At 41.7% G+C, this 26,963-nt stretch overlaps 1 protein-coding gene, 1 long non-coding RNA gene and 2 pseudogenes across 3 annotated transcripts in view; 3 read left to right on the top strand and 1 right to left on the bottom strand.

Annotated features, from left to right (window-relative positions):
- LOC147132772 (uncharacterized) overlaps positions 1–13,398 on the top strand; it is a 49,744-nt gene extending 36,346 nt beyond the window's left edge. For both annotated transcript variants that reach the window (XR_015081805.1, XM_086012094.1), the window contains exon 3: positions 10,726–13,398. Coding sequence is in view for 1 of the 2 variants with exons in the window: in XM_086012094.1 (XP_085868220.1) it covers positions 10,726–10,838 (113 nt within the window). In the remaining variant the exon portion in view is untranslated. The remainder of the gene's footprint in view (positions 1–10,725) is intronic.
- Positions 228–5,085, top strand: LOC147132774 (E3 ubiquitin-protein ligase TRIM35-like; annotated as a pseudogene).
- A 1,225-nt stretch (positions 13,399–14,623) lies between the features above and the next one.
- Positions 14,624–20,672, top strand: LOC147132775 (E3 ubiquitin-protein ligase TRIM35-like; annotated as a pseudogene).
- A 3,641-nt stretch (positions 20,673–24,313) lies between these two features.
- LOC147132776 (uncharacterized) lies at positions 24,314–25,725 on the bottom strand. Its single transcript, XR_015081809.1, has 3 exons — positions 25,631–25,725; positions 25,487–25,550; positions 24,314–25,051 (listed from the first exon to the last, which is right to left on the bottom strand). It is a non-coding gene; the product is annotated as an uncharacterized LOC147132776 (long non-coding RNA).
- Between the last annotated feature and the right edge of the window lie 1,238 nt (positions 25,726–26,963).

Consider the following 26,963-nt stretch of genomic DNA (forward strand, 5'->3'; position numbering starts at 1 on the left):
ACAGAGCCACTGTAAAAACTGTAAAAAAAAAAAAAAAAAAAAAAGCCGTCGAGTGAACAGGACGCTGTTTGGCTGTGTGACGTAGTATGTCCGATGCTGATTGCCTGCTGCAAGACAAAATGGCAAAAAAGTGGATTTGTTTAATATGCGACGACGTCCCTCCGCTCCAAAAGCATCACTCGCGCCGCCCCGCACACAACCACGCCCGCCCACACGAACTACATTGACTCCAATTGAAGAGCACCGCCAGAAATGCTCCCACCGCAGTTGGTGTGATCATAGGATTGTCTGCTGTGTGGAGTTTGCGTCTTGTAATACTGTATATGCCATGAAAAGGTACCTCGCGGGGGAGCATGGCCAAAAGTTTCAACACAACTAACTTAATCCAAAATTTGAAGAACAAGCAATTGGGAGATGTCATTTGGTGTGCCATGTCAAGGTGAAGTGATGGTGTAAATCTATATTGGTTAAAGCCCTGGTACCATAGGTAGTAAAAAGTCTAAAGTGCACTTCCATATTTTAGATGCTAGATGTCGACATTAATCATTTGACTACTATACACTTGCCAGCTCGGACAATCCTGTATAAAGTTTATAAATATAAAACTTTGTAAAATGAACATACCAAAGTCAATGCCCTTACAATTATCCGTTTGATGCCTATGCAAGTGTTTCCACTTATTCCCCTAGTTACCTAAGGTAATTAGTCCCCAGTGACATAAGCACAGAATGACATGTCTAGTCTACATGTTAAGATAGAAACAGTAAATGTTGCTTAGAAACTGCTTTATGTATCAGATAACCCATGTGCATTTGTACTACTCGTGGACACAAGTTGTTTTGAAACAGTTATGTTCCAAGTTCCAAGGGGCGTCGCTTTAAAAAGACAGCGACAACAGTGGATATTGTGCCTGCTACAACCATAAAGGGACCGAGATGACTAGACGGTGCATTTAATTGAATTGCAAAAACGATCTGGAAGGGAGAACGTGGGTGAGTAGCTTCTTTACACACACATACGTGACATAACACCCACACCGCTGCCAAACTAGTTGGCTTTGCAGCAGCAACGAGCTGCGTGCTGGGAAACTGTATGTCATCGCAACATGTGACATAATGGACCGATCAGAGCAGCAACAAATCCTGATGTGTGCGTGGCAAGTGTCGCAGACCTGTCGCCAACAGCACAATGTCGGTCATGTGAATCAATGCGGCAGTTGTCGCTCGCGCCGATGCGGGAGTAGAAAGAAGCCTAAAAAGAAGCCTTTCATCGAGTAGGCTGAGATGGAATTTGGCCGCCTCGCGACCACGTCACACACATGAGGGACAATTAGTGGGATGGACTAAAATCCCCTTCCGGCCATGCTTAGTCCAGCCCTTTTTAAAAATTTGTCAGACTCCACCCCCCACCCCAAAAATGGGCATCCGGCCGGGCCGGAGGGTCCGACCGCTTCGGCCCCTGGACAGACTGCCCAGTTCTCCAAAACTATGTAAAAGTGTTTGTGTTTAAATACTGTGTTTCTTTCAGTCTGCTATACAACACCAAACACGGTAAGTGTGATAACAAAATTAACCACAAAAAAACTAAATATGTACACCTTGTATACAGTGTGCACAGTCCAAGTCCATGCAATCAGATACATTTGGACAAAGGGCACTGTGTTTACTTAAGCCTCTCCTTCTGCCTGCCTCTACATGATACGTCGAAACTAGGGATGTCAAAACTAAAACATTAACTATGGCGATTAATTTAGATTTTATAATGCATTAAAAAAAAATAACTCGGTTAATTCAGTTTTATTTACTTCCTGCGGCAGATTCCCTCTGCTCAATTTGCAGCCAAACTTATCGGAGAGTCACTGTCGCAACTACTACGCTTTTACGTAGTTTTACTTTAAAAAGTTGCTCATTGGCTCATTGCAGAAATCCCAAATAATGTGTGCACTTTGCAAAGCCAAATTTAAATACCATATTACTTGTACGTCTTTGGTGTATCATTCAGCAGTTGTATTTTACAGGAAAATAATCATATTCAAGTATCAAAGAAAGCTATTAGAACAGTCTTTGAATCAAAATATACTTCTAATTTGTTTCCATGTTAATTCCAACATTTTACTCAAGAAAATATCAGTTCCAAGCTTTGTAAAAAAATTGTAGTTGAAAAATATGATTAATCGCAATTAAAATGTTGCGATGAATTAGTTAGACAGATAAATAGAGGCAAATGACAGCACGGTAACGAAGCACTAAAATAATAAAAATCCTTTCTTGCTGTCCTTCTTTAAAAAATACAAACTGTTAAAATGCAGATTTCCAAAATGACCAAATTCACAAACACACTGAACTAGACCTATTATTTAGTTTACACAGCATACATGCATAGGATGTAACGATAATGGCAACATTGCAATAATAAATGTTACAATATCGTAGTCATGTTATGATAATAAAAGCATCATATTTGCATAAAAAGAAAAACTTTTGTCCGCTTTAGCCGAACACAGACGTGAACTAACGACCACGATAATTCAACAAACTAACAAGAGAGAAAGACAGTCAAAGGACAGCATATAGATACTGTTAAAAACGAAACAAGAGTAAGAGGCGCTACTCTTGATAGGTATCTGGCCGGAGGAGGGGTAATCTCAGACAGGGGTATTGTCAGACCAGAAAGGGTATTCTCAGAAAAGAAGAGGTGGGGTTTTCTTTTCTTTCTTTTTTTTTAATTCCTCCCTGTGATGTAACCTGCCTGCAAACAGAAGCACGTCACTTTCTCAGTATCAGCGGTCAAAGAGCCTTGCCTTTTACTACGAGGTCCTGAGAGAACCGTAAGTGATGCTTCGTTATCTGTGAAAAAATGTTGTATATTACATTTAAATTACGCAAATTATAAAAATGACTGGAAATAGACAAAGATAATCAGCTATTCAAGGGCACCCAAATGCATATGTAATAATCAAGTTTGAATATTCATCCTGCTCCCCATAAGAAGGGGGACACGAGACGGGAAGAGCGTGCCGCAGCAACTCGGAGCGCAACTTCTTTTGGCATCAGCTGTATTGGTTTAAATGTTGTTCCCAATCAACTGAATTGTTGGAGAAGTCTTTTCATCATCAACTCAGCCTGGCCTTGCGTCTGCTCCGGACAAACGCATCGACTGACCCTGCTCAACTAAAGGAAATACACTCCATCAGCTTGAACCTTCTGAGATGAATACAGTACATACTCGCACTGAACATGATACAGAAAGTGCGAACTCACACTTGAACTTCTTGACCTGACACTCCCTCCCTCTGTTATCTCCTTTAATGTTGCACTTTGGCACCGGCAAAGCGCAATTCTACAATAATAAAGACATAAAGGTTTGTTCTTCCCACGTCCAAGTGTCACCGATTGAAGTCTGGCAACAAAAGCACAGCTCCAGGAAGTGCACTTTGAACTTTCTGGATATAAACCCATCCGTCCACTCGTGACTGAGGCAGACGCTCTGCGGCTCTCTTGAGAGGGAAAGTTGGATGCTTGCAGTCAGTGTCTTCGCAAGGGCCATTGTTGAGGACAATCGTCGTTGTCCAACCTTTTTGGACATCTTTAAAGATCCTGTCATGCTGCCATGTAGTCACAGCTTCTGTCGTGCGTGTGTGCAGCGGCAGTGTGAACAGAAAGGAGATCGAACATGTCCAGTCTGTAGGACTGAGTTTAGATGTCCCTTTAAACTTGGCCGTGAGGCCGTGATGTGTGTGAGGCCTTTTCACAAGCCTCAGTAGAGGCGGAGGACATCTGCAGCTTGCACAAGGAGAAGTTGAGACTCTTCTGTTTGGACTACCAAGACCTTGTGTGCCTCATCTGCAGAGATGCAGAAATCTACGCTGGCCACAAGTTCCGTCCCCTCGAGGAAGTTGTCGAAGGTCACAAAGAGAAAATCCAGGAAGGCCTGCAGGGCGCATAGGAAAGACTGAAAGATTATAATGACAGAAGAGACAACTGCAATGAACAATCGACTTACATCAAGGTCCAGAACGAGCAAGTTGAAAGAAAGATTAAGAAGGATTTCGAGGAGCTTCGTGGCTTCCTACAAGCTGAGGAGGAGGCTAGGTTGTCTGCTGTGAGGAAGGAAGAGCAGAAGAAGAGTCGGAGGATGAAGGAGAAGATTGAGGCTCTGAGCAGAGACATGGCCGCTCTCTCTGACACCATCAGAAGCACAGAGGAGCAGCTGACCTCTGACCCCGTTTCCTTCATGAAAAACTTCAAGATGACGATGACCAGAATCCAGAAGCTGCCCGACGAGCCCGATCTGCTGCCAGGAGCTCTGCTGGAGAAAGCCAAACATGTGGGCAACCTCAAGTTCGACGCCTGGGAACGAATGAAGGAGATGCTCTCCTACAGTCCCGTCATTCTGGACCCAAACACGGCCGGTCCAGATCTCAGTCTGTCTGAAGATATGACCTGGTGAGTTTTGGCAAAAGACAGCAGAGTCCAAAGAATCCAGAGAGGTTCAAGTATAACGGTGTGCTTGGTTCTGCTTTGGCCTCGGGAACACACACCTAGGATGTGGAAGTGAGAGACAACAAAGGCTGGGAATTGGGGGTAAAGTGTGACATTAAAACACACAGAAATGCTTTTAAATATAGTACCTACAGAAACTTTGTTGACGTATTTGGATCCTGGAAACCGCCAGTGAAGCACAGAGGATCCGAGTTCAAGTAGACACGAATGAAAGATCAATTCATTCTCTGACACTCTTACAAACACTTAATTGTGCAAAAGGGAACCTTTCACTTGGCAACATCGGTCCGACGACATCAAAATCTTTCCTTACTTTTTCACTAATAAAATTCAAATAATTCCACTTCCCCCTCGTGTTACGACTTAAAGTCCGTGATGATGTTGGAGATGTTTTGCTCCCACATTTGAAATCTGATCTGTTGTTTTGCATGAAACATTTTTTTTCTCTGAAAGGGATATTTGACATGGATTGGTTTGTTCAATAATCTAAAAACAAAACATTTGAAGAAAGATGATTGCTTAAAGGGAAGTCAACGCAATTTTTTTTTTCAAGAATATGTTCTATGCAAGACCACTAGTTGAAACAGGGCATTCTAATAAATATTGCGTTTGTGGAATAAGTGTTAATCCACTTGTTTTTAGCCATCTCTGGGGGCGGCCATTTTGTCTTCTGTCGACAGAAGACAAAACGGCCTCCCCCAGAGATGGCTAAAAACGAGTTCATTTTGCTGCTTAACTTATATTCCACAAACACAAAATTAATCAGAATGCCGTGTTTCATCTAGTGGGCCTGCTGGGAACATATTCTTGAAAAAAATATGTTTGGGTTGACTTCCGCTTTAGGATGCGTAAAAAAGAACTCAATCGGAGTGAAGATGTCATGTTTTGTGGTTTGCAAATGTGAATAAATAAATCAAGAAATGTGCCACTAAGTATTTACTTAGCTGTTTTCTCAACTATTTCAATAATTATTTACTTCAACAATTAAGTAGTTTTATGTCAATATTTATTTACCTCTTTCAATATTTATGTATTTAGCATTTATGTCATTATTTCAATGTCCTTAATTAAATATTCAAACTTAATGTCAATATTTATTTCAATATTGTTTCAATGTTTTTTTTAAATATCTCACTGTTTATTTCAATATTTATTCATTTAATGGGTGTAATACCGGGGCTAACTTCAATATTTATTTATATACTTCGCTCTTTCAAAATTTCTTCAATTACTTAAATATTTATTGAAATATTTCATTATTTTTTTAAATATATATATCCAATAATTTGAAAATGTATTTAAATATTTAAGTATTTGTTGGGTATTTCACAGTTTATTTCAATATTTATTCTATCGTTTGAATATTTGTTTAAATTTTTTCAATATTCGTTATTGTTTTAAAGATCTCAATATTTGTCTGCTTATTTTAAAATTTCATTTATTTCAATATTTATTAATATCATATAATTCGTATAATGACTGTATAATTCATTTATGTTTGTATAATTTTTATATTTCAGTATTTGTTTTTACACGTATTCAGTTATTTGAGAGTTTATTTCAAAATGTATTGTCTAATCATTTCAATATCTAAATATTTCAGTATTGATTGAAATATTTCCCACCAAATATTTATGTCAGTAATTTTTGAGATCTTCATCTATATTTAATTATTGAACTGTCTTTTCATTCTTACAGCAGCAAAGATATAGGTCACACAGGGACGGCGGCATGATGTAGCCATTAATGTATAACATTGACGGCAAACATTCGGGATCAAACCTATGTAAATATAAGCAGTAACATGTGTATATACAGATGTATATACACACCAACATACATCTACATAAAAAGTATGAGGAACACTCATTTTGGCCTGTACATAGTACAGAGGAAAAATACTCTAAGTAAGTGACAGTGCTGTAGTGAAATGTAAGGAACAGCATTGGATAAAAATAAAACTAGACAAACAGTAGTGGGGAATGTTGAGTATTGCACGGTATTACAGTAGTGGGGAATATTGGGTATTGCACGATATGAGCTCAGGTGCAGGACTGCACAATTGCACTAATGTCCGCCAGTTTGTAGAGACTACACAATGTTCTTGTTAAAGAGTCTGACAGCAGCAGGCAAGAAGGAACGGCGGAATCTCTCCTTTGCACAGCGAGGGTGTAACAGTCTGTCACTAAAGGTGCTGTGGAGTGCTGTTAGGGTGCCCTGGAGGGGGTGGTCCGGGTTGTCCAGCATTGATGACAGCTTGGCCAACATCCTCCTGTCCCCCACCGAGTCCACAGAGTCCAGGGAGCAGCCCAGGACAGAGCCGGCCCTCCTGACCAGTTTGTCCAGCCGCTTCTTGTCCCGGGCCGAGACGCCGCCTGCCCAGGTGACCACTCCCTGGAAGATGACCGATGCAACCACCGAGTCATAAAAGTTCCTGAGGAGTGTCCCCTGAACCCCAAAAGACCTCAGTCTCCTGAGTAGGAAGAGTCTGCTCTGACTCTTCCTATAGAGAGCGTCTGTGTTGTCGCACCAGTCCAGTTTATTGTTCAGATGAACACCCAGGTACTTGTAAGTTGAGACTCTCTCAACATCTGTTCCCCGGATATTCACTGGTGCAGGTAAAGAGTGCTGGCGCCTACCGAAATCCACCACCATTTCTTTTGATTTCCCCGCATTGATCAGGAGGCGGTTCTGCTGGCACCAGTCCACAAAACCCTGAGTAAGTTCCCTGTACTCCCGATCATCTCCGCCTGTGATGAGGCTGACAATTGCAGTCGTCAGAGAACCTCTGCAGGTGACAGGTAGGGGTGTTGTAGTTGAAGTCCGAGGTGTAGAGGGTGAACAGGAAGGGAGCCAAGACAGTTCCCTGTGGGGCCCCCGTGCTGCAGAGGAGCACGTCAGACACACAGTCCTGTGTCCTCACATACTGTGGCCGGTTTGTGAGGTAGTCCTGGATCCATGTGGTGAGGTGGTAGACCACCCCCGCCCGCTCCAGCTTGTCTCCCAGTAGGGTGGGCTGGATGGTGTTGAAAGCACTGGAGAAATCAAAGAACATGATCCTCACAGTGCTCCCCGCCTTCTCCAGGTGGGAGAGTGAAGTGTGGAGGAGGTAGATGATGGCATCATCCACACTGATGCCAGGCTGATATGCGAACTGGAGTGGGTCCATTGAGGAGCTCACCAGGGGGCGCAGGTGGACAAGGACCAGTCTCTCCAGGGTCTTCATCAGGTGAGACGTCAGCGCCACTGGTCTGAAGCTGTTGAGCTCCTTCGGGTGGGGGGTCTTTGGCACCGGGACCAGGCAGGATGTTTTCCATAGCTGGGGGACCCTGCCCAGCTTCAGGCTCAGGTTGAACATGTGCTGGACAATTCCACACAGCTGGTCTGCGCAAGATTTGAGGAGCTGGGGGCTGATGCCATCTGGACCCGCTGCCTTCCTCGCCTTCATCTTCTTCAGCTGGTTCCTCACCTGAGATGTTGTGAAGGCCAAGGCTGGGCAGGAGGGAATGGTGGCTATCTGGCGTAGCTGGGAGCTGGAGACTGTGGAGAAAAGGGGGGAGGGGGTGACACGCCCAGCAGGAGGAGTAGGTGGAGGCTGCAGCAGGAGAGACTGAGTGGAGGCAGGCATCTGATCGAACCTATTGAAAAAGAGATTCAGCTCATTTGCCCACTGCAGGTCCCCCCCAGTCCGGGTCTTGGGTTGTCCGTGGCCTGAGATGGTCTTCAGGCCCCTCCAGACTCCCCTGGCGTTATTCTGCAGCAGCTGCTCCTCCATCCTCTTCCTGTAGGACCTTTTCCCCTCTCTGATCCTCCTCCTCAGCTGGCGCTGCACAGTCTTCCGTTCCTCTATGTTGCCTGACGCAAAAGCCCTCCTCTTCTCCTTCAGGAGAGCTTTTATGTCTGGTGTGATCCAGGGTTTGTTGTTGGAGAAACACCTTACTGTCCTGGTGGGCATGGTGTTCTCCATGCAGAAATTTATATAGTCTGTAACAGTGTCCGTTAGACTACTAATGTCTTCCCCGTGAGCATCGCTGAATACTTCCCACACAGTTGTGCTGAAGCAGTCCTTTAAGGCCTTCTCGGCCTCTCCAGACCATCTCTGAACCGTGTGGGTCACAGCTGGCTGCGTGCGGACCAGAGGTTTGTACACAGACTGGAGAGCCACCAGGTTGTGATCAGCTTTGCCCAGCGGGGGGAGGGGCAGTGATGTGTATGCCTCCTTGGTGTTGGCATAGAGAAGGTCCAGTGTTTTATTGTCTCTGGTGTGGCAGGTGACATACTGTGTGAATGAAGGCAGAGAGGAGGAAGGGGAGGCATGATTGAAGTCACCAGAGATGAGTATCAGGGCATTTGGGTGCTGTGTTTGTAGCCTGCTCACTGCTGCAGTCAAGACATCACAGGCTGTGTCGCTGCTGGCAGCTGGTGGGATGTAGACGGTCACCGCTATCACATGACTAAACTCTAGCGGGATGTAGAATGGCCTCATGCCAACAGCTAGCAGCTCAATATCCCTGCTGCAAAGCTGATCCTTAATCGTGATGTGCCCAGGATTACACCATCTATCGTTCACAAACACAGCCAGCCCTCCTCCTTTCCTCTTTCCACTCTCCAGCGTCCTGTCCGCGCGTATGATTTGGAAGCCGTCCAATTCTAAAGTTGTAATTTGTATTAAAAAAAAAGGAAAAATTATGCCAGAATTTTTGGTGTTCATTTTCAACATTATTCAATATTTTCAGTTTAAGAAAAAAAAAATCTGAATTTTATCATTAAAATATAAAAGGCCCCCAACACTTTCTCACCGCCACAGTCAGGAGCTGACGTGACATCACAAGCACTGGCCACAATATTAGGGACACCTTTCAACCAGTTGGAATCACCTGACAAACACCAATTTAAGAAGAATTACAATGAAATTCATTCCAAATCTATTGGGAGTCATTTCGGGTGATGAATGATTTTTGCATGTGGTGAGGTGTGATTGTTTTTGTTGGATGTGATTGTCTTGCTTCATTTGCATTGAGACCATTTTAATAGATCGATCGAGTGTATTTCTTCCACATATGCCCCGTATTTGATGACTGAGAACTTTTCAACAGATGAAAGCGCCAACAAAACATTCCTATGTGCATTTGTGTGTTGAACTTGTTGGCTTAGACGTACTGAGCAGGGATTAGACGTACTTGGCCGATTCTGACTTTGGGTGAGCCGCATCATGTCAGTTGCGGCTAGGCATCGGCCGAATGAGCCAGCCCGTGCTGGATCGTCGACCCCGTGAAGGGCGACTCCTGCCACCGCGGTGTCCCAGCGGCTGCCGCAGCTGTGGAGATCCGTGCGAAGGGCTTATGAACGAACGCCCAGAGTCGTCATCGCCGACACCCACGCTTGCCAGCCGGGACGAAGCCAGTGGAGAGTGGGGGTGAGCTCACGTGCTATTGCTTTACAGCTTCGGCAGGAGGGGAGGTTGTGCAGCGTGTGTACACTTTAAAAAAAAAAAAAAAAAAAAATCGGTCCTACTTCTAGTGCCTTTCCGCGCGGCTAACTACGAATTGAAACTCAGAACTGACATTCTAAAATTTGAACGGTTCCGGGAAAACCGGAATGATGGCCGGTTCCACTCGAATATCGGTTCTCGGTGCCCAACCCTAGTTACAATACACTTCAATCGGACACTTCTAATTTATATTCCTAAATATATAACATAAGGCAGCTCCGGAGCCGTGGGTTGCCGACCCCTGTTCGAGGTGTTTCACACCTTCAACTCTCCTGAGTCAAATGATCAGCTCATCAGCAAGCTCAGCAGAATCCTGATCATGAAACTAATCATTTGAATCAGGTGTGTTGAAGGAAGGAAACATCTAAAACATGTGGCCTCCTTGAGGACCGGAGTTGGTGACCCCTGGCATAGAATATTTGTAAAAATCTGAGAAAAAAAGTCTATTTGCATAATAATTTAAAATGCAGTGTGTTTTACAAGAGAGCAACATACCTTTTAATTTCAAGTCGCAGGGCGTCCATAGATCAACTCACTCCAATGTACGGTTTTGAGTTTAGCCATTAAGCTAGACGTTTTTTTGTTTTTTTTCCGATGGTCTGGTCTAAGTTGGGATCGGACGGGCACAAGTCAAAGTAGCACTGTGGAAACAATACTACACAACATCAAAGTCACCGCCTGAGGTTGGACTTGACCAAACCAAATGTGTGTCTTTCTTTTTGTGTCCTGCAGACGCCAGTGAAAAATATCTTCGGCCTGAGCAAAAGGAGCCAGATTTCACTCACATCAAAAAGGAGGAGGAGGAGCAGAACACATCACCACCCTTTGTCCCGTTAAAGACATGAAGCCAATTTGGCACTACACGATTTTGATGAAAGAATTGTGCTTAGTGATTGTGTTTATATCAAACATGTAAATGAAATCACGTGTCAGTTGTCTTTGCCCGTAACATTTGTGAGCATTATGCTTTTTGGTTGTGTTTTTAATTGTACGTCAAGGAAAAGGAGTGAGAAGAAACTGCTTGTGAAATCGCAGCGCTTTTCCACAATCCTCAATAAAATCACTTTTTCCACTTGCTCAACTCGCCTTCATTACACTGTGTGAAAATGTGAAAAGAACAGAACAAGAAAGTGAATTAGAAAAAGAACAAGAAAGAGAAAAGCAAGTAGTCAACGCATCTCTCAATGGTTTTTGAACATCTGGCTGGCCTGGAGACCAGTTGGTGACCCGATGACTACTGGAGTCTGCGCTGGTTGGCTCTTGGAGAATCGCTGTGGCGTCTCATTTCAGAAAATTGAAAATCTCATGGCAAATTGTTTATTTTGATGAAAGCAAAAATTATATTTGTTATTGCTCATTGAGAAACACATTGTTTTGTACATTTATTGATCCTGAATGTTTGCCGTCAATGTTATACATTAATGGCCACATTATGCCGCCCCGTCCCTGTGTGACCTATATCTTTGCTGCTGTAACAATGAAAATTTCCCCACTGTGGGATCAATAAAGGCATTCTTATCTTATCTTATTAGTTTTATTGGCTTTTTACTTTATAATCGTTCAATCTCATTTTTAAATGTAATTTTTTTAAAGGTATTTTTACCTGAATGCCTAAAAAGGTGCACCCAAAGTAAAACTGAAGCTGTACTTGAACCATTTGGAGTATCAGCATAGTTTTCTCTTTATGAAGATAACACTTTGAATTTTTCTCCTCAACTGTCAGAATCTTTTTAAGTGCTACTGGCACTGAATTATGAAAGTTTGAATACATAAAAGAAGGCGAATTTTATGTCCGCCTATTTTTTTTCTTTTCCAAAAATCTGCCTGGAAATTTTTGTATTAGGTGGTGGACTAAAATAGCACACAGGATTACAATAATGGATCGTTATTGAGGTAAAACTGCTCAATTTATCATGATATTGATTTGAGGTCATATCGTCCAGCCCTACCTCTAAGTCAACGAGATAGGAAGGTGCGAAGCAGTGCAATATTTTAGAGATAAGTAGCAGAACCTTGAAATCGCATCTCAAGTGGACCGGGAGCCAATGCAAATTTGGCTATCAATCCATCCATCCATCCATCCATCCAAGTTCATTCATTGATTATTAGCGGCCATATAGTCATTACAGTGTTGCACTATGACTTTTTCAAGAATTTTAGCAATAAATACAATACAATACAACACAATACAATTTTATTTGAATAGCGCATTTCACAACAGCTACAGCTGTAAGAAAGCACTTTACATACACACGACAAAATAGCCATAATACAACAAAATGTAATCAATAAATTAACAGAAAATACTATATACAATCGACATGTGGAAAGAACTGGAAATTTCAGGTCGGATCAAAAGCCAGAGAATAGAAATGTGTCTTCAACTGGGTTTTAAAAGTGGATAGGGAGGGTCCTTGCCTAACATCCAATGGGAGGTCATTCCAAAGGGAAGGAACAGCAGCCGAAAAGGCTTGATCCCCTCTGAGGCTCCGCTTGGTCCTCGGCACCTCGAGCAGCGGGAAGGTGCGTAGGAGTGGAGGAGCTTAGAGAGGTATACCTGGGCGAGGCCATTTAATGATTTATAGACAAATAGGAGAATCTTAAATTGGACCCTAAAATGCATTTGGATCCAGTGAAGGGAGGCCAGAATTGGAGTTAAATGCTCCATCTTCCGAGCTCCATTTAGTAGGCGGGCAGCAGCATTTTGGACCAACTGGAGACATTTGAGAGAGGACTGGCTGACTCCAAAATAAAGTGCATTACAGTAATGTAGCCGAGATGTAACAAAGGCATGGATGATTGTTTCTAAGTGCTGATGGGAAAGGAGGGACTTTACCTTAGCCAGCTGTATAAGGTGAAAGAAGCTCGACTTTACAACAGCGCTGATTTGCTGGTCCAATTTAAGATAACTGTCCATTTTAAAACCCAGGTTTGAGACTGTTGGCTTTAGATATGAAAACAGAAAGGGGCCCAGGTCAAGAGAGTGGGATGGAGATGAGTCACTGGGACTGAACACCATAACTTCTGTTTTCTTTCCGTTGAACTTTAGGAAATTCAGTGACATCCAGTCTTTGATGTCCTCTAATTACTGAGACTCTCTGGGTCGAGGTTTGGTCGCTTAAGTAGAGGTCGAATAACAGCGCAGTGTTGTTTTTGGCAGGCATTTTAGATGTAGCCTTAGTCTTTTGGGCAAAAATGCTTATTAGTTTTAGTCACATTTTAGTCATTCCTATTAGTGATAGTTTAAGTCAATTTTAGTTTAAAATACACATACGTTTCCACCCAATAGGAAAGACTTTGTGATCTACTAAGGATCACAATTTTACACACAGATAAAGTGGTAACAGTCAATGCTCATTACTCCCAAAATAAGCCGAGAACCAAAACATTTCTTTGGCAATTGTTGTGGCATTATTTCCACCTAGTTTGTGGCCACATTAACTGTTACCGCTGTCTACAATGCATCGTGTTGTTCTTATTGCTGGGCATCATTTGAATTTGCACAGTTCCAATTCCGGTTCTATGATTCGATTCCAGTTCCTAATGATTCTCGAATCCTATTCTTAACCAAAATATATTCTTTTAAAATATTGGGACAAATTGCATTAATTTCTCTGTCTTTAATTTCACAAACATTTTACTGTTTGTGAACTTTACTATGAATTACTCAAAGGGTTGTTTTTAACCAGTACATTTATTTTTATATTTGGTGTATTATTTTTCACAAGACCTTTATTTTTTTTAGAAGCTCAAGACAATACAATAATGCAGCTATTATTGAAAGCATGCTACTGCACGCCAATTGATGGGCTAACTTAATGTCTTTCTTTAGAAAGATTTTTTTTTTCGCAATATTTTCGACTGGAAATGCCTTTTTCCAAACGTCATATCCAATGACCAAGAGACGTACGGATCCCCCACGAAGGTCAGCACACGTCACTGGTTTGGATGTTTTCACGTTCGTTTCGCCAATTTTGTGCGAATTAGCTTCCAGGACTGCAATTGAATTTGTTTTCTTCCAGTAGCACGTGGCCGAAAGTTGAATGTCTTTTTGACTCTTGGTTTTACCAGTGTGAGTTGTTGGATTGAAATATTCTTTTGAAGTGCACAAATGGTAATAAAGCGCTTTTGTGTGATCCCAGATAACTGTGTGCTTTTTGCTGCGGGCAAGTCTGAAAACAAAAGCAGGAAGTGCACTTGGGGCCTGCCAATTCCTTCACTCGTGACTGAGGCAGACGTACTGCGGCTCTCCTGAGAGTGAACATTAGAATCTTGGAAAGTGAGATGGTTTCTTCGCAAGCACCATGGCAAGCCGAGTTGAGGGTGATCTCTATTGTCTGACCTGTTTGGACATCTTTAAAGATCCTGTCATGCTGCTGTCTAGTCACAGCTTCTGTCGTGTGTGTGTGCAGCAGTGGTGGGAGCAGAGAGGAGATCAAACGTGTGCAGTCCATAGGAAAAGGTGTAGATCGATGGATCCACCTTCAACCTTGGCCCTGAGGAATGTGTGTGTGAGGCTTTTTCACAAGCGACAGTGGAGGCAGAGGACGTCTGCAGGTTGCACTGAAAGACTGAAAGATTATAATGAGGTAAGAGACAACTGCAATGAACAAATAATGTTCATCAGGGTGCCCTGCGACTGGCTGGCAACCAGTTCGGGGTGTAGTCTGCCTTCGCCCATTGACGGCTGGGATAGGCTCCAGCAACTCCCCGCGACCCTGTATAGGATAAGCGGTTTGGAAGATGATGATGTTCATCAGGGTCCAGAGCAAGCAAGTTGAAAGAAAGATTAAGAAGGATTTCGAGGAGCTTCGTGGCTTCCTACAAGCTGAGGAGGAGGCTAGGTTGTCTGCTGTGAGGGAGGGAGAGCAGAAGAAGGCTCGGAGGATGAAGGAGAAGATTGAGGCTCTGGGCAGAGACATGGCTGCTCTCTCAGACGCCATCAGAAGCACAGAGGAGCAGCTGACCTCTGACCCCGTTTCCTTCGTGAAAAACTTCAAGACCACAATGACCAGAATCCAGAAACTGCCCGACAAGCCCGATCTGCTGCCAGGAGATCTGCTGGATGAAGCCAAACATGTGGGCAACCTCGCATTCAATGTGTGGGAACGAATGAAGGAGATGCTCTCCTACAGTCCCGTCATTCTGGACCCAAACACAACTGGACCGGACCTCAGTTTGTCTGAAGATCTGACCAGCATGAGTTGTCAAAAAGGAGAGCGGCATCCAAACAATCCAGAGTGGTCAAGGTGGAACACTGTGCTCGTTCTGCTTTGGCCTCGGGAACACACACGTGGGATGTGGGGGTAGGAGACAACACTGACTGGGAACTGGGGGTGGCGTGGGGGGACCCTTGTTGGCCAGATGACATGAAAGAATACATCATTGCATTTGATAATGGTACCTACGCCTTGTTGCCTATACCATCTGAAACGAAATCATCAACATGAGAGAAGGTAGACAGTCAAGTCTGTGAACCAAACAGTCTGTCAGCAAGTCATTTTGCCAACCAGCTCGTGACTAGCTTTTCACCTTTCTCCCTGGTCTTACTTAAACATAAATCAATGGTTAGTGCAAAACTGTCACTCAATAATACAATGCACTGTCAAGCTTAAGTACGGATGTATAGTCCGGCTGGACCAGAGGTCAGTTGTAGAGGAGAAAAAAAAAGGGACGACTTTCAGACGTTGAGTTACTTGCTCACGGGTTGTATTGTACATGCGGGCCACACAACTACACAACAGATCTATTTTTGCCCGATTTATTAACTAAACGCTCACTTGCCTGAGCAAATAGCAGAATCGCCGGTAGCCATGGATGCTGTCGTTGTTTCGGACTGCGCGCTTGTGGGAGGAAGCGGAAATGCAGAGGAAACTACGGTGGCTTATGTAGCATGCACGCTATCCTATATGAGTTTACATGTAGAAATAGCAACATGGCTATGAATTTAGGCCAGAATCAGAAGACAGAAGTTCTACTCTCGGAGTGGAGATTAAGAACTGGAACACCATGAAATTTGAATTGGCACCAGGAATTATTATTTTATAAAGACAGACAACACGACAAGACGACAAGACAGCACAGACAACGAAAAATGGGAAAAAACAATTCCAAAACCATTTCGATTTAAATATTCTTTCTTACAACTATTATATTATTATATACAACTATTAATCTATTAATAATATAATATTTTGAATGAATAATCTAATATTTCAAATTAATCATCTAATATTTTGAACTAATCAATCCATATGCGGTTCATCAATCCGACGATTGAATCCAACAGCTCAACTGTAGGTGAACAGGACGAAGTCCAAAGTTGGGAAGGAAATGGCATGAATGAGTGGATGAGCTGTGGAAAAGTTATGTGGGATAGCAGTTCAATGAAGGGGATCGGCTGGCTAAAATGCAGCCTCCTACCAGCCCGACTAGAGCAGGGATGATTCAGAATGGTTCAGTTCTATTCCAGGTAGTGTTGCCAACTTTCTCACTCCTAAATAAGGGACAGGTGCACGGTGCCACAGTGGTGTGAGCATGATGTATGAATTTGGGATTTTTTTCTAATTTTCACATTAATGTGGAAACCACATTCACATAAAAATAAGAAAAAATGAAAAAAAAAATGGACAGTGTTTTTCACAGGACAGCGACGACATGTCACCTCATATGAAACCACAATTTGGCTCTTATCATCAAAAAACGGGTGTAAGGAATCTGAAATGTAAAAGAGGGGTGTGACTCACCAAATTTATTTTTTCCATGGATATTTCTGGCTGCTTTTGACTGACTCAAGCAGTCTTCTGTCATTTTGCGCAGCCAGAGAGAAGTCCTTACATGACAGGAGGATTGATTGACGCTTTATCTGATTTAGGATCTGTCATGTGTAGTGCCGAGAGTCTCCATTGGGAGCGCTGTAATGCGTTATCACTGAACCAGCAATGTATGTTCGAGCAAGTATACAAGTAAAAGACATTGAGCTGCCAACCCGTCTGTGTCCGTCGTTACTGACAATCGATCGCCATCCAAAGCTTTACTAAAAGCATCTTATATTACAGGATCGGAAGATTGCAGTTTTCTGTATTTGCAACAGTTGATAGTCAAATACGGGACATTTAAGGTCCCGTATGGGACAAACCAAATTAGCCCAATATACGGGACAACCCGGCTAATACGGACGGGACTGTTGGCAACCCTGATTCCAGGCAATTTCCAAGTTTCAATCCTCGGCTCCTAGCTCACCATCGGCCTGGCCAATTCCGTCAGTTAAGCATACGCTCCACTTCACTTCCTCACTCACTCACTCACTCACTCGGCAGTCGGCTCAGATAGTAGGCTCCTGCAGCAAACAATCCCCCACATGTGTCACTTTCTCCTCGGCCAGCGGACAATCGCTTTCGCATTTAAGCAATTGGATTGAACGCGATACTCACGTGACCGCATGACAAACACGGAAGTAACCACCGGAAAACAGGGATCTTAATACGAAGAGAAGAGTAACAGAAAGTACAAATACAAAAAGAATGTACAAACAGAACACAATACAGAAAGTACAACTGGGCTACACTTAGATACACCAAAAATAACACAATTGAACGTGCCAATTTGAACGTTTTTAACATCGTTTTATCCAGAAAATTCAGTCACGGTTCAAAATCGCTCTATCGAGCAGCTCTAGTTGGACGTGATATTGTGCATTACAGCAGAGGGCAGTGTTGAACATTGAGTGAAAAATGACTGTTGGCGAAGTGAACCAGAGAGCAAGAATGTCCCTGGGTGGACAAAAACAGAGGACGAGACTGAAGAAAGAAAAAGGTGCACGGTGCTGTAGCGATATGGCTGGTAATAGTACTGTGTATTTCCTCTGTTAAGAGCAATAAAAGCTCGAGCTCTTTCCACAGCTTACTGTGAGTGGTGTCATTAAGACTAACATTAAGCCCTGAGAAATTGCCAACAAACAGAACAGTATTATTATTCAAAATATAAAGCAGCATATTTTGTAACAGTAAATAATAGACTTAAAACTGTTAATCTTCCAGAAGGTGTGTATATTCTAGGTTTTTGTGTGAGGATGGAAGTAATCTACATGCTCTGGTGTTATTGTACTACGTGAAGGGAATTTTATATCGTGGATAGTCTGCTGTCTGCATCGCGCCGCTTAAGACGCTTCCTTCCACAACCGATTAGGGCGCAAATCTGATGCAATGTACTCTGCAGTGGATTTGGTAATTTTTCTTACTCTTTCGGAGTTTGGTGGAAGAGCATCTGGCAGAGTAAGTCCCGACGGGTCCGCCTTTCGCTGTACTCAACTCTGGGTGGTAATGTGTCATCTTTGTTGGGTTCCCGAAATATTTTTATCAACGTCTCACACTTAATAAAGAAACGAAATGTTTCCAAACCGATGCTTCTAACGAGGCTTGCGCCGCTCGTGTGAGGTTTTGTTTGTCACGTGAGCCTCGGCACAGACGTCTGACGTACAACCGCACGTAATCGCTAGCACATCTTTTTTTTTCAATTGTATTTTATGCTTTAAACACCGATTATTAATAACACTGAATCGATGCAGAATCGTTTTCAGAAAACGAACAATGCATCGAAAAAATGATTATAGTTCCTACCCCTGCTCTGAACTAAGTTGAAAATTTGTCAGAAAAATTGTGAAATATTTGAATATATACTAAAATAGTTAAATATTTAAATGTAAATGAAAAATACTGAAATAAACAAAGGGGGAAATACTTTATTCAATATTAAAATATGTAGATTTTGAAATTAGACAAACAAATTTGAATTAAACACTGAAATAACTGAGTACATGTAAAAAAAAAAGAGTGAAACAAGTAATAAATATAAAATAATGATATGATCATTATATGAATGATATGAAATGACTAAATATTCAAATAAATAAATTTTAAAATAAACAAACAAATATTGAGATCTTTAATTTTGTTCATCAATCCATCCATTATACCGCTTTATCCTCACGAGGGTCGCGGGGGTGCTGGTCTTTGGGCAGTCGGCGGGGTCTTTAAGTTTTTTTTTATTTAGATAATAGAATACATATTAATTAATCAACTAAAATATCCAACAAATACTTAAATATATAAATACATTTTCAAATTATTGTATATATATTTAAATAAATAATGAACTATTTTAATACATATTTAAATAGCTGAATAAATATGGTAATGAATACATACACTGACATTTTGAAGTAGTGAAGTATTTGAATAAATATTGATATAATTATACAGATGAAATTAAATGAATACACATTGAAACAAACAAAAAACATGTTGAAATAAATACTGTAATATTTGAATAAATACTCATTTAAGCAAATTGAAACAAAACATAAAAGTTAATTTCTTTTTTTTCCTTCGCTTTATTTCGAACATATGAGAAAATAATAAAAATAAAAATTTTTCATTTTTTTATATACACATGTATATACACACCAACATACATCTACATAAAAAGTATGAGGAACATTCATTTTGGCCTGTACATTGACGACAGCTTGGCCAACATCCTCCTGTCCCCCACCGAGTCCACAGAGTCCAGGGAGCAGCCCAGGACAGAGCCGGCCCTCCTGACCAGTTTGTCCAGCCGCTTCTTGTCCCGGGCCGAGACGCCGCCTGCCCAGGTGACCACTCCCTGGAAGATGACTGATGCAACCGCCGAGTCATAAAAGTTCCTGAGGAGTGTCCCCTGAACCCCAAAAGACCTCAGTCTCCTGAGTAGGAAGAGTCTGCTCTGACTCTTCCTATAGAGAGCGTCTGTGTTGTCGCACCAGTCCAGTTTATTGTTCAGATGAACACCCAGGTACTTGTAAGTTGAGACTCTCTCAACATCTGTTCCCCGGATATTCACTGGTGCAGGTAAAGAGTGCTGGCGCCTACCGAAATCCACCACCATTTCTTTTGATTTCCCCGCATTGATCAGTAGGCGGTTCTGCTGGCACCAGTCCACAAAACCCTGAGTAAGTTCCCTGTACTCCCGATCATCTCCGCCTGTGATGAGGCTGACAATTGCAGAGTCGTCAGAGAACCTCTGCAGGTGACAGGCAGGGGTGTTGTAGTTGAAGTCCGAGGTGTAGAGGGTGAACAGGAAGGGAGCCAAGACAGTTCCCTGTGGGGCCCCCGTGCTACAGAGGAGCACGTCAGACACACAGTCCTGTGTCCTCACATACTGTGGCCGGTTTGTGAAGTAGTCCTGGATCCATGTGGTGAGGTGGTGGGCCACGTTGAACTATATGAAAAAGGTATGCGGTAGAGTAATAGTAATGAACAAAAACACACGAAAAGGCTCACCGATGAGCCGGAGCTACTGTAGCGGGCTGTCACTCGTGCGGCGCCGGAACCGGAAAAAAAGAAGCCTAAAGAAACCTTTCGCCGAGTAGGTTGAGATGAACTTCGGCCGCCTCGCGACCACGTCACACGCATGAGGGCCGATTAGTGGGCCGGACTAAAATCCAACTCCGACCCTTGCTTAGTCCGTCCCTTTTTTGAAACGTGTCATCCACCTTCCTCCGCCCTAAAAAATGGGCGTCCGCCAGGGACCGTTCTGCCCCCGGGACGGACTGCCCAGCTCTACTGATTAATATTGTGTTCGTGGAATAAGAATTAAGCAGCAAAAGCTACCTGTTTTTATCTATTTCAAGGGGCGGCCATTTTGTCATCACATCACATCACATCACAATTGCTCAGGTAACAATCAATCACGGCTCACCTGTTTTATTTTTTTAAGATGAGCCGTGATTGGTTGTTACCAGAGCCCTGAGCAACTGTGATTTCATTTTGAGTTGACAGCAAGTGACAAAATGGCCGCCCCCCTGAGATGGATACAAATGGGTTGATTTTGCTTTTGAACTCATATTCCACAAACTCAATTGTAATCAGAATGTCCTGTTCTGACTAGTGGGTCACATACAACAATTTTTGTCAAGTAAATTTGGGTTTGACTTCCTCTTTAAATGAGACTCTGTGGCAACACAGCGATTCTCCAGGAGCCAACCAGCGCAGACTCCAGTTGCCTGTCTTTCTTCTCACTTCTTTTCCATTATGTACAGTTAAAAACGCAACCGAAAAGCATAATGTTCACAAATGTTGTTACAAGCAAAAACAAATGACATCTGATTTCATTCATGTTTGATCTAAACAATTAAAAAAAAAGTTTACAATTACTAAGACACAATGGTTCTTCTGGCTGCTAAAAGTGGCTTTATGTCTTCAATTCAATACATCACATTATTTTTAAAAAATCATTTACACTTTTACAGCTGACCACAAAGAGTCAGTTCATTAAGTTTCTTTCATTTTTTCTTTTTTTTTTTAAACTTCAAGGATTGCTGCTATTCTCATCAGCACACTCGTGTTCATCAACATGCTGTTTAGTGGAGAATCTTTTAGCACAATCACTGCAACTGAACGGTTTCTTCCCACTGTGCGTTCTCGTGTGTTTTATTAAAGCTGATTTTTGAGAGAAGCTTTTGCCACAAACTGAGCAGGAAAAAGGTTTTTCTCCACAGTGTGTTTTTGTGTATAGTTTTAAACTTGACTTTACAGAGAAGCTTTTGCCACAATCTAGGCAGGAAAATGTTTTTTCTCCACTGTGTTCGTGTGTGCCTTATTAAAGCTGATTTATGAGAGAAATGTCTACCACAATCTAAGCACTAAAAAGGTTTTTCTCCACTGTGTGTTCTTGTGTGCTTTATTAAATCTGATATATTCGAGACGCTTTTGCCACAAACTGAGCAAGAAAAAGGTTTTTCTCCACTGTGTGTTCTTGTCTCATTTTTATTAGTATAGTAATTAGTATAAAAAGTATTGAATTTGTATACTTTGAAGTACACAAGTACACAGTTCAGAGTACACTTCAATACTTATACTCGAGTATACTTTATAAAGTATACTACTTTTTCGTAAGGGCTTGCTTGGGAATCAGTGTGCAAACTTGCCGCCATGTTTTGTCAGGGTAGACGTTGCACACTGCATCAAAATGACCTGCCAATAGGATTGCCTGAAAAATAAAAGACATTGTGTTAAAGATTTCTTCGTGATGTCTTGAGCACAATTACTAAAGTCACAATGTGTGGAACATGCAAAAGAACTTCTACGTACCATCACTATTGTGGCACTTAGTGAATCTGAAGGTAATGAAAATTCTGGAACCCCTCTCTCATCAGAAAGGTGCAAGAAATACTAAGAATGGCATAATTGTGGTTGTCTAAGGAGGATCTGAACTTCATATTATTCAGTTTGTCATTTTATTTAAATATACGAATGTGTTGGGATAGGAGGATTGTGCTCAGTGAGAGAAATATTCAGGCCCACCCTGATTTTTCCAGGCCCACCCATTAGCCACGTTCTGGCTCCGCCCCTGTCCTATTGATATCAATGTCTCAGAGATTTACCTTTTTACTAGCAGTTTGTGTTTATTTTTGTAACTGCAGATAATTTCAATTGCAATTCCGTGTTTTTATTTACAGTTTATTATATCATATGTTACTAAACAGTTGACAAGCTGTGTCAGATGCATTTCTGGTGTCCGTCGCGAGCGCCAGATGCATCCCACATTGTCCCCCACAAGCACAGTAAGACCAAGCGCGATTTGTGGTAGTGGCAGCGGTGGAGGAGCCTTTACGTCACTTCCGCTAATACCACGACCGCTGCCACAATCGATTCAGCTGCCATTACGTCACTTCCGCTAATACCACGACCGCTGCCACAATCGAGGCAGCTGCCATTACGTCACTTCCGCTAATACCAGACTTTGTACGCTGTTAGTCTGTACTATGAATGTATTTATATACATACAGTATGCATGTATATACTATATATATATATATATATATATACAGTATGCATGTAAATACAGTATATATATATATATATGTATATATATATATATTTATATATATAAAACATTAAAGTAAAAAAAAACAATAACACAATAATAGTCAAACCAGTACAAGTAAGAAATTAAAAATGGAAAAAAGTACAGTAATAATATCCATCCAAACATCCATTATCTGAACTGCTTGTCCACAAGAGGGTCCCACGTGCCGGAGGCTATGGAATCAGAAATTGTAGCAGCAGCAGGTCAACTGGAGTTCTGAGATAACGTGGAAAGGCAGGTGCAGGCAGCTGCCACAGCATCTTATAGTCTTCAGGTCCAAAGAGACTTACACGATCAATAAATACATAAATAAATGAATTAAATAAATAAACGAATAAATAGTACAAGTAATAAATATATACATAAATAAATAAATTGATTAAATAAATGAATGAATAAATAGTGCAGACTAACATCGAACAAAGTCCACCATGAAAAAGGAGAAAATATTTTATAAATTAGGGTTTGACTTTAGGAAATGACTACATATATGGTCGGGGCATAAGAGAAAGGGCATTGCATTTCCTGGCGGCCATTAGGCAGCTGCCACTAGTTTTATTTATTCATTTATTTTTGGGCTGAGTAGTGGCAGTTGGATAATGGCTGACAGGAAGTGACCTCATATATGGTCGGGGCATAAGAGAAAGTGACGTTGCAACAGCCTCGCCACCAACGCCACTCTCTATGCCTCTCCCTTGAAGAAATAAATAAATACAGTATTAACACAGACAAAAGGCTCAGCCGGATTTTTTTTTTTTCAATCTATAAAATAAAAGAAAAAAAGAAAGAAAGAAAAAGAATAACAAAGAGTAAACGGTGCGGTGGAATCAGAAACTGTAGCAGCAGCAGCAGGTCGATCGGAGTCATAAAGTGGGAAGGCAGGTGCAGGCAGCTGCCACAACATCTTAAAGTCTTCAGGTCCAAAGTGACTTACACGATCAATATAAATAGTAAAATAATTAAATCACCAATAACAGACAACCCAGTGCAAGTAATAAATAAATAAATACATACATATATTCATAGTACTGACTAACAGTGTACAGTCCACCACGAAGAGGAGAAAATATTTTATAAATTGATTGCAGCAGGTATTTTGTGTTACGCCTCTATATATCTTAATCGTGTATATTGAGCACTAACAAAAACAAGTCGTTTATAAACACATACAAACAAAAAGGTGCCGTTAATAAAAACGTTCGATGCCGTGGAATGGGTAAATGGTAGCGGCAGTGGGTCGAATGGAGTTGCGACACCTCCCGGCAGAAGGAGGAAATGCACAGGCAGCTGCCTCGATTGTGGCAGCGGTCGTGGTATTAGCGGAAGTGACGTAATGGCAGCTGCCTCGATTGTGGCAGCGGTCGTGGTATTAGCGGAAGTGACGTAATGGCAGCTGAATTGATTGTGGCAACGGTCGTGGTATTTGCGGAAGTGACGTAAAGGCTGTCTCGACCGCTGCCACTGCCGCAAATCACGCTTGCGCTTTCTCATACCCTATGGGTGGGAGCAATGTGACCAAGTCGTTCTCAGTGTAGTGCAGTCTAATATTTTGCAGTGAACGGTACCCACAGTTTACAGTTGACAAAATGACGGCTCGCGAGCAGAATGTGGTGTATTGTAAATGTACTGTATTTTATTTAATGAATGTTAGTATATAAGACACTTCTAAAAATGCAACAAATAGCTCTGGGTCAAATAGCAATACTATTCATATGTTTGAGTCCGTGTGGAGCCCTAAGACGACCTGGAAAGAAATGGTTTCTATCGCAAAAATGTTGTGTTCATTCCCTCGAAAAACTTTGTGTAACCTACTTCAGGGTATGTACACGTCACTGCTAGGTTAAAATAAAATGAAATAGAATGTCCTTTTCAAAACTGTTCCTTGTAGAAATTGTTCTTTGAATATCCAAGATTTAGTCAAGTCAAAAGTCAAGGGAAATAGTCAAAAATCAGGGAATATGTCCAGGAAGGGGACCTTGTTGTTCTTGGTCAACAAGATTGGCACAATCCTACCATAGGATCCGCTGGTCAAGCTGTATGTTGGATTTTCACAGTTCGTCATGGGAAGCTCGCCATCAAATGAATCACTGGTCCATTTTGTAGAGGACTGAAGCTTCTCGTTTTTTTTTTCTTGCATCCAGAAAAACCTGACCTGTATAAACAACAGGTTTATAGTCCAGAATAGTAAATGCAATATCTAGCTGGGGTTTCTAGGTGTTGTACAACATTAAAATCACTTTTCAGTAGGGAAAACAAAATAGTATTGTTGCAGGAAGGTAACAATTAGTATTTTCCTATTAACAGTTCAATGGAATCAAAATAACACATTACCTTTAAGGTAATACGCATCACTCACATTTTCAATGTGTAGTATCTATGTACCTTAAGTCACAATTAAAGGCAGTGACTAAATGCTTCACAGTGTAAGAACATAAATCATGAAATAATTGCTTTTTACAAAAAATACATTCTCCAGACACAACATAAAATGTGCAAAATATCTTTAGACAGCCGCTAGCAAAGACTCATTCACCTCGTGGTGTTTTCCACGCACACAATCACAGAGAACTTTCCAGAGCTGGCTTACCAAGGAAGGGGATTTTCCGCCAGAAAGCCTAGCAATAAATGCTTCCTTGACGATTCTCGAAGTTCTAAAATGACATTTACATGGGTTTACCTTATAGGCAAATGCATATTAAGTGTCAAGGGAAAAGAAGCAGGTTTTGCATACCTTTTTTTTCTTATTTCACTTTTACACGGGAGAAATCAGAAGCCAATGCTCGATCGTACTCGCAATGCTAAGCTAGAATGAGTACTGCAGAGCACTACTTCCGGTTTCTTTACAAAATAAAACTTCCGGTTTTCAAAATAAAATTACTTATCATTCAAACATGAAATATGAACAAATAATGATTCGAATTTAACAAAGATTATTAGTTAACCCTTTTTAGGTGGGTTACATCCTCCCCCTCTTAATTAACATGAGTCCCTTCATGTTCTTAATTGGGTGGAAGTACCTTCTAATGTTTCAACTAAAGCTTTGTTAAACCCATCAAGTATGGTTTGTGCAAATGAAATCAACGGTTTGCCAAGCTGTGGGTACGTGAACTTAGCAGGTGGCTTTCTCAACCGTTCAGATCTGCGTGTCTGATCAGCAGTTTGATGATCAGGGTTTTCACAATTAGCTAGATCTTGTTCCGTATTGTCCATTTCAGTAAATTGTTTTTGTTCAGTGTCTTTGGGCTGTTAAACTCTCTCTTCAGTTTCATTGTCCACTTTGTGTTCCATTTCAGGAGGTTCACATTCCTCTTCATTTTCAGATTCAAGTTCGTTTTCTGTCACATCCGTCAAAGGTCCATTCAGGCTTTGTGTCTCATTGGGTAAGATTCCATTTTGGTTTGTTTCTTTTCTTTCCACAGGTTGATCCAGGAGTTCAGGATTGGGTAAGTTGTCCGGTTCATCAACATTTGCTTTCTGCTCATTTGTAGCATTTGCGTTTGAGTTGACATAAGTTGGTTGGATGATTCGCATGGTTGTCTCGATTGTTGTAGGATAGTATCTTGGACTATAGCCATCTTCATTGTCAGAATCAGAAGGATTTTCCTTGGGAGGGATGGAAGTTTTCCTCGTTTTAGGTTTTGTCACTTGCTTCGGCTTTGCTACTTCCTCATCCTCCTCTGATAGAAAACCGCAAGGGACCAATAAATCTCGGTGGAGTGTGCGCAAGGGTCCTTCCTGACCCTCAGGACAGACAGTGTACACAGGCATATCCCTGGCCTTCTTGTGAACAACATAAATAGTGGACTCCCACCTGTCGGCGAGTTTGTGTTTTCCACGTAAGCGGAGATTTCGCACTAGGACTCTGTCACCAATGTCCAGTGTTGACTCCCTTACTCTCATGTCAAATCTGCGCTTGTTTCTGTCAGCAATTTTCTTTGCATTAGCAGATGCTAACTGATAAGTTCCTTTCAAAGATTTTTGACATACTGTGAGTGAGACGTACTCGAATCTTTATTAACGGGTAGACCAAATGCAATGTCTATGGGCAGTCTAGGTTGGTGCCC

Source organism: Filicampus tigris, chromosome 17 (genome assembly GCF_054856515.1).
Source record: "Filicampus tigris isolate MCC_2025a chromosome 17, RoL_Ftig_1.0, whole genome shotgun sequence".
NCBI classification, from domain to species: Eukaryota; Metazoa; Chordata; class Actinopteri; order Syngnathiformes; family Syngnathidae; genus Filicampus; species Filicampus tigris.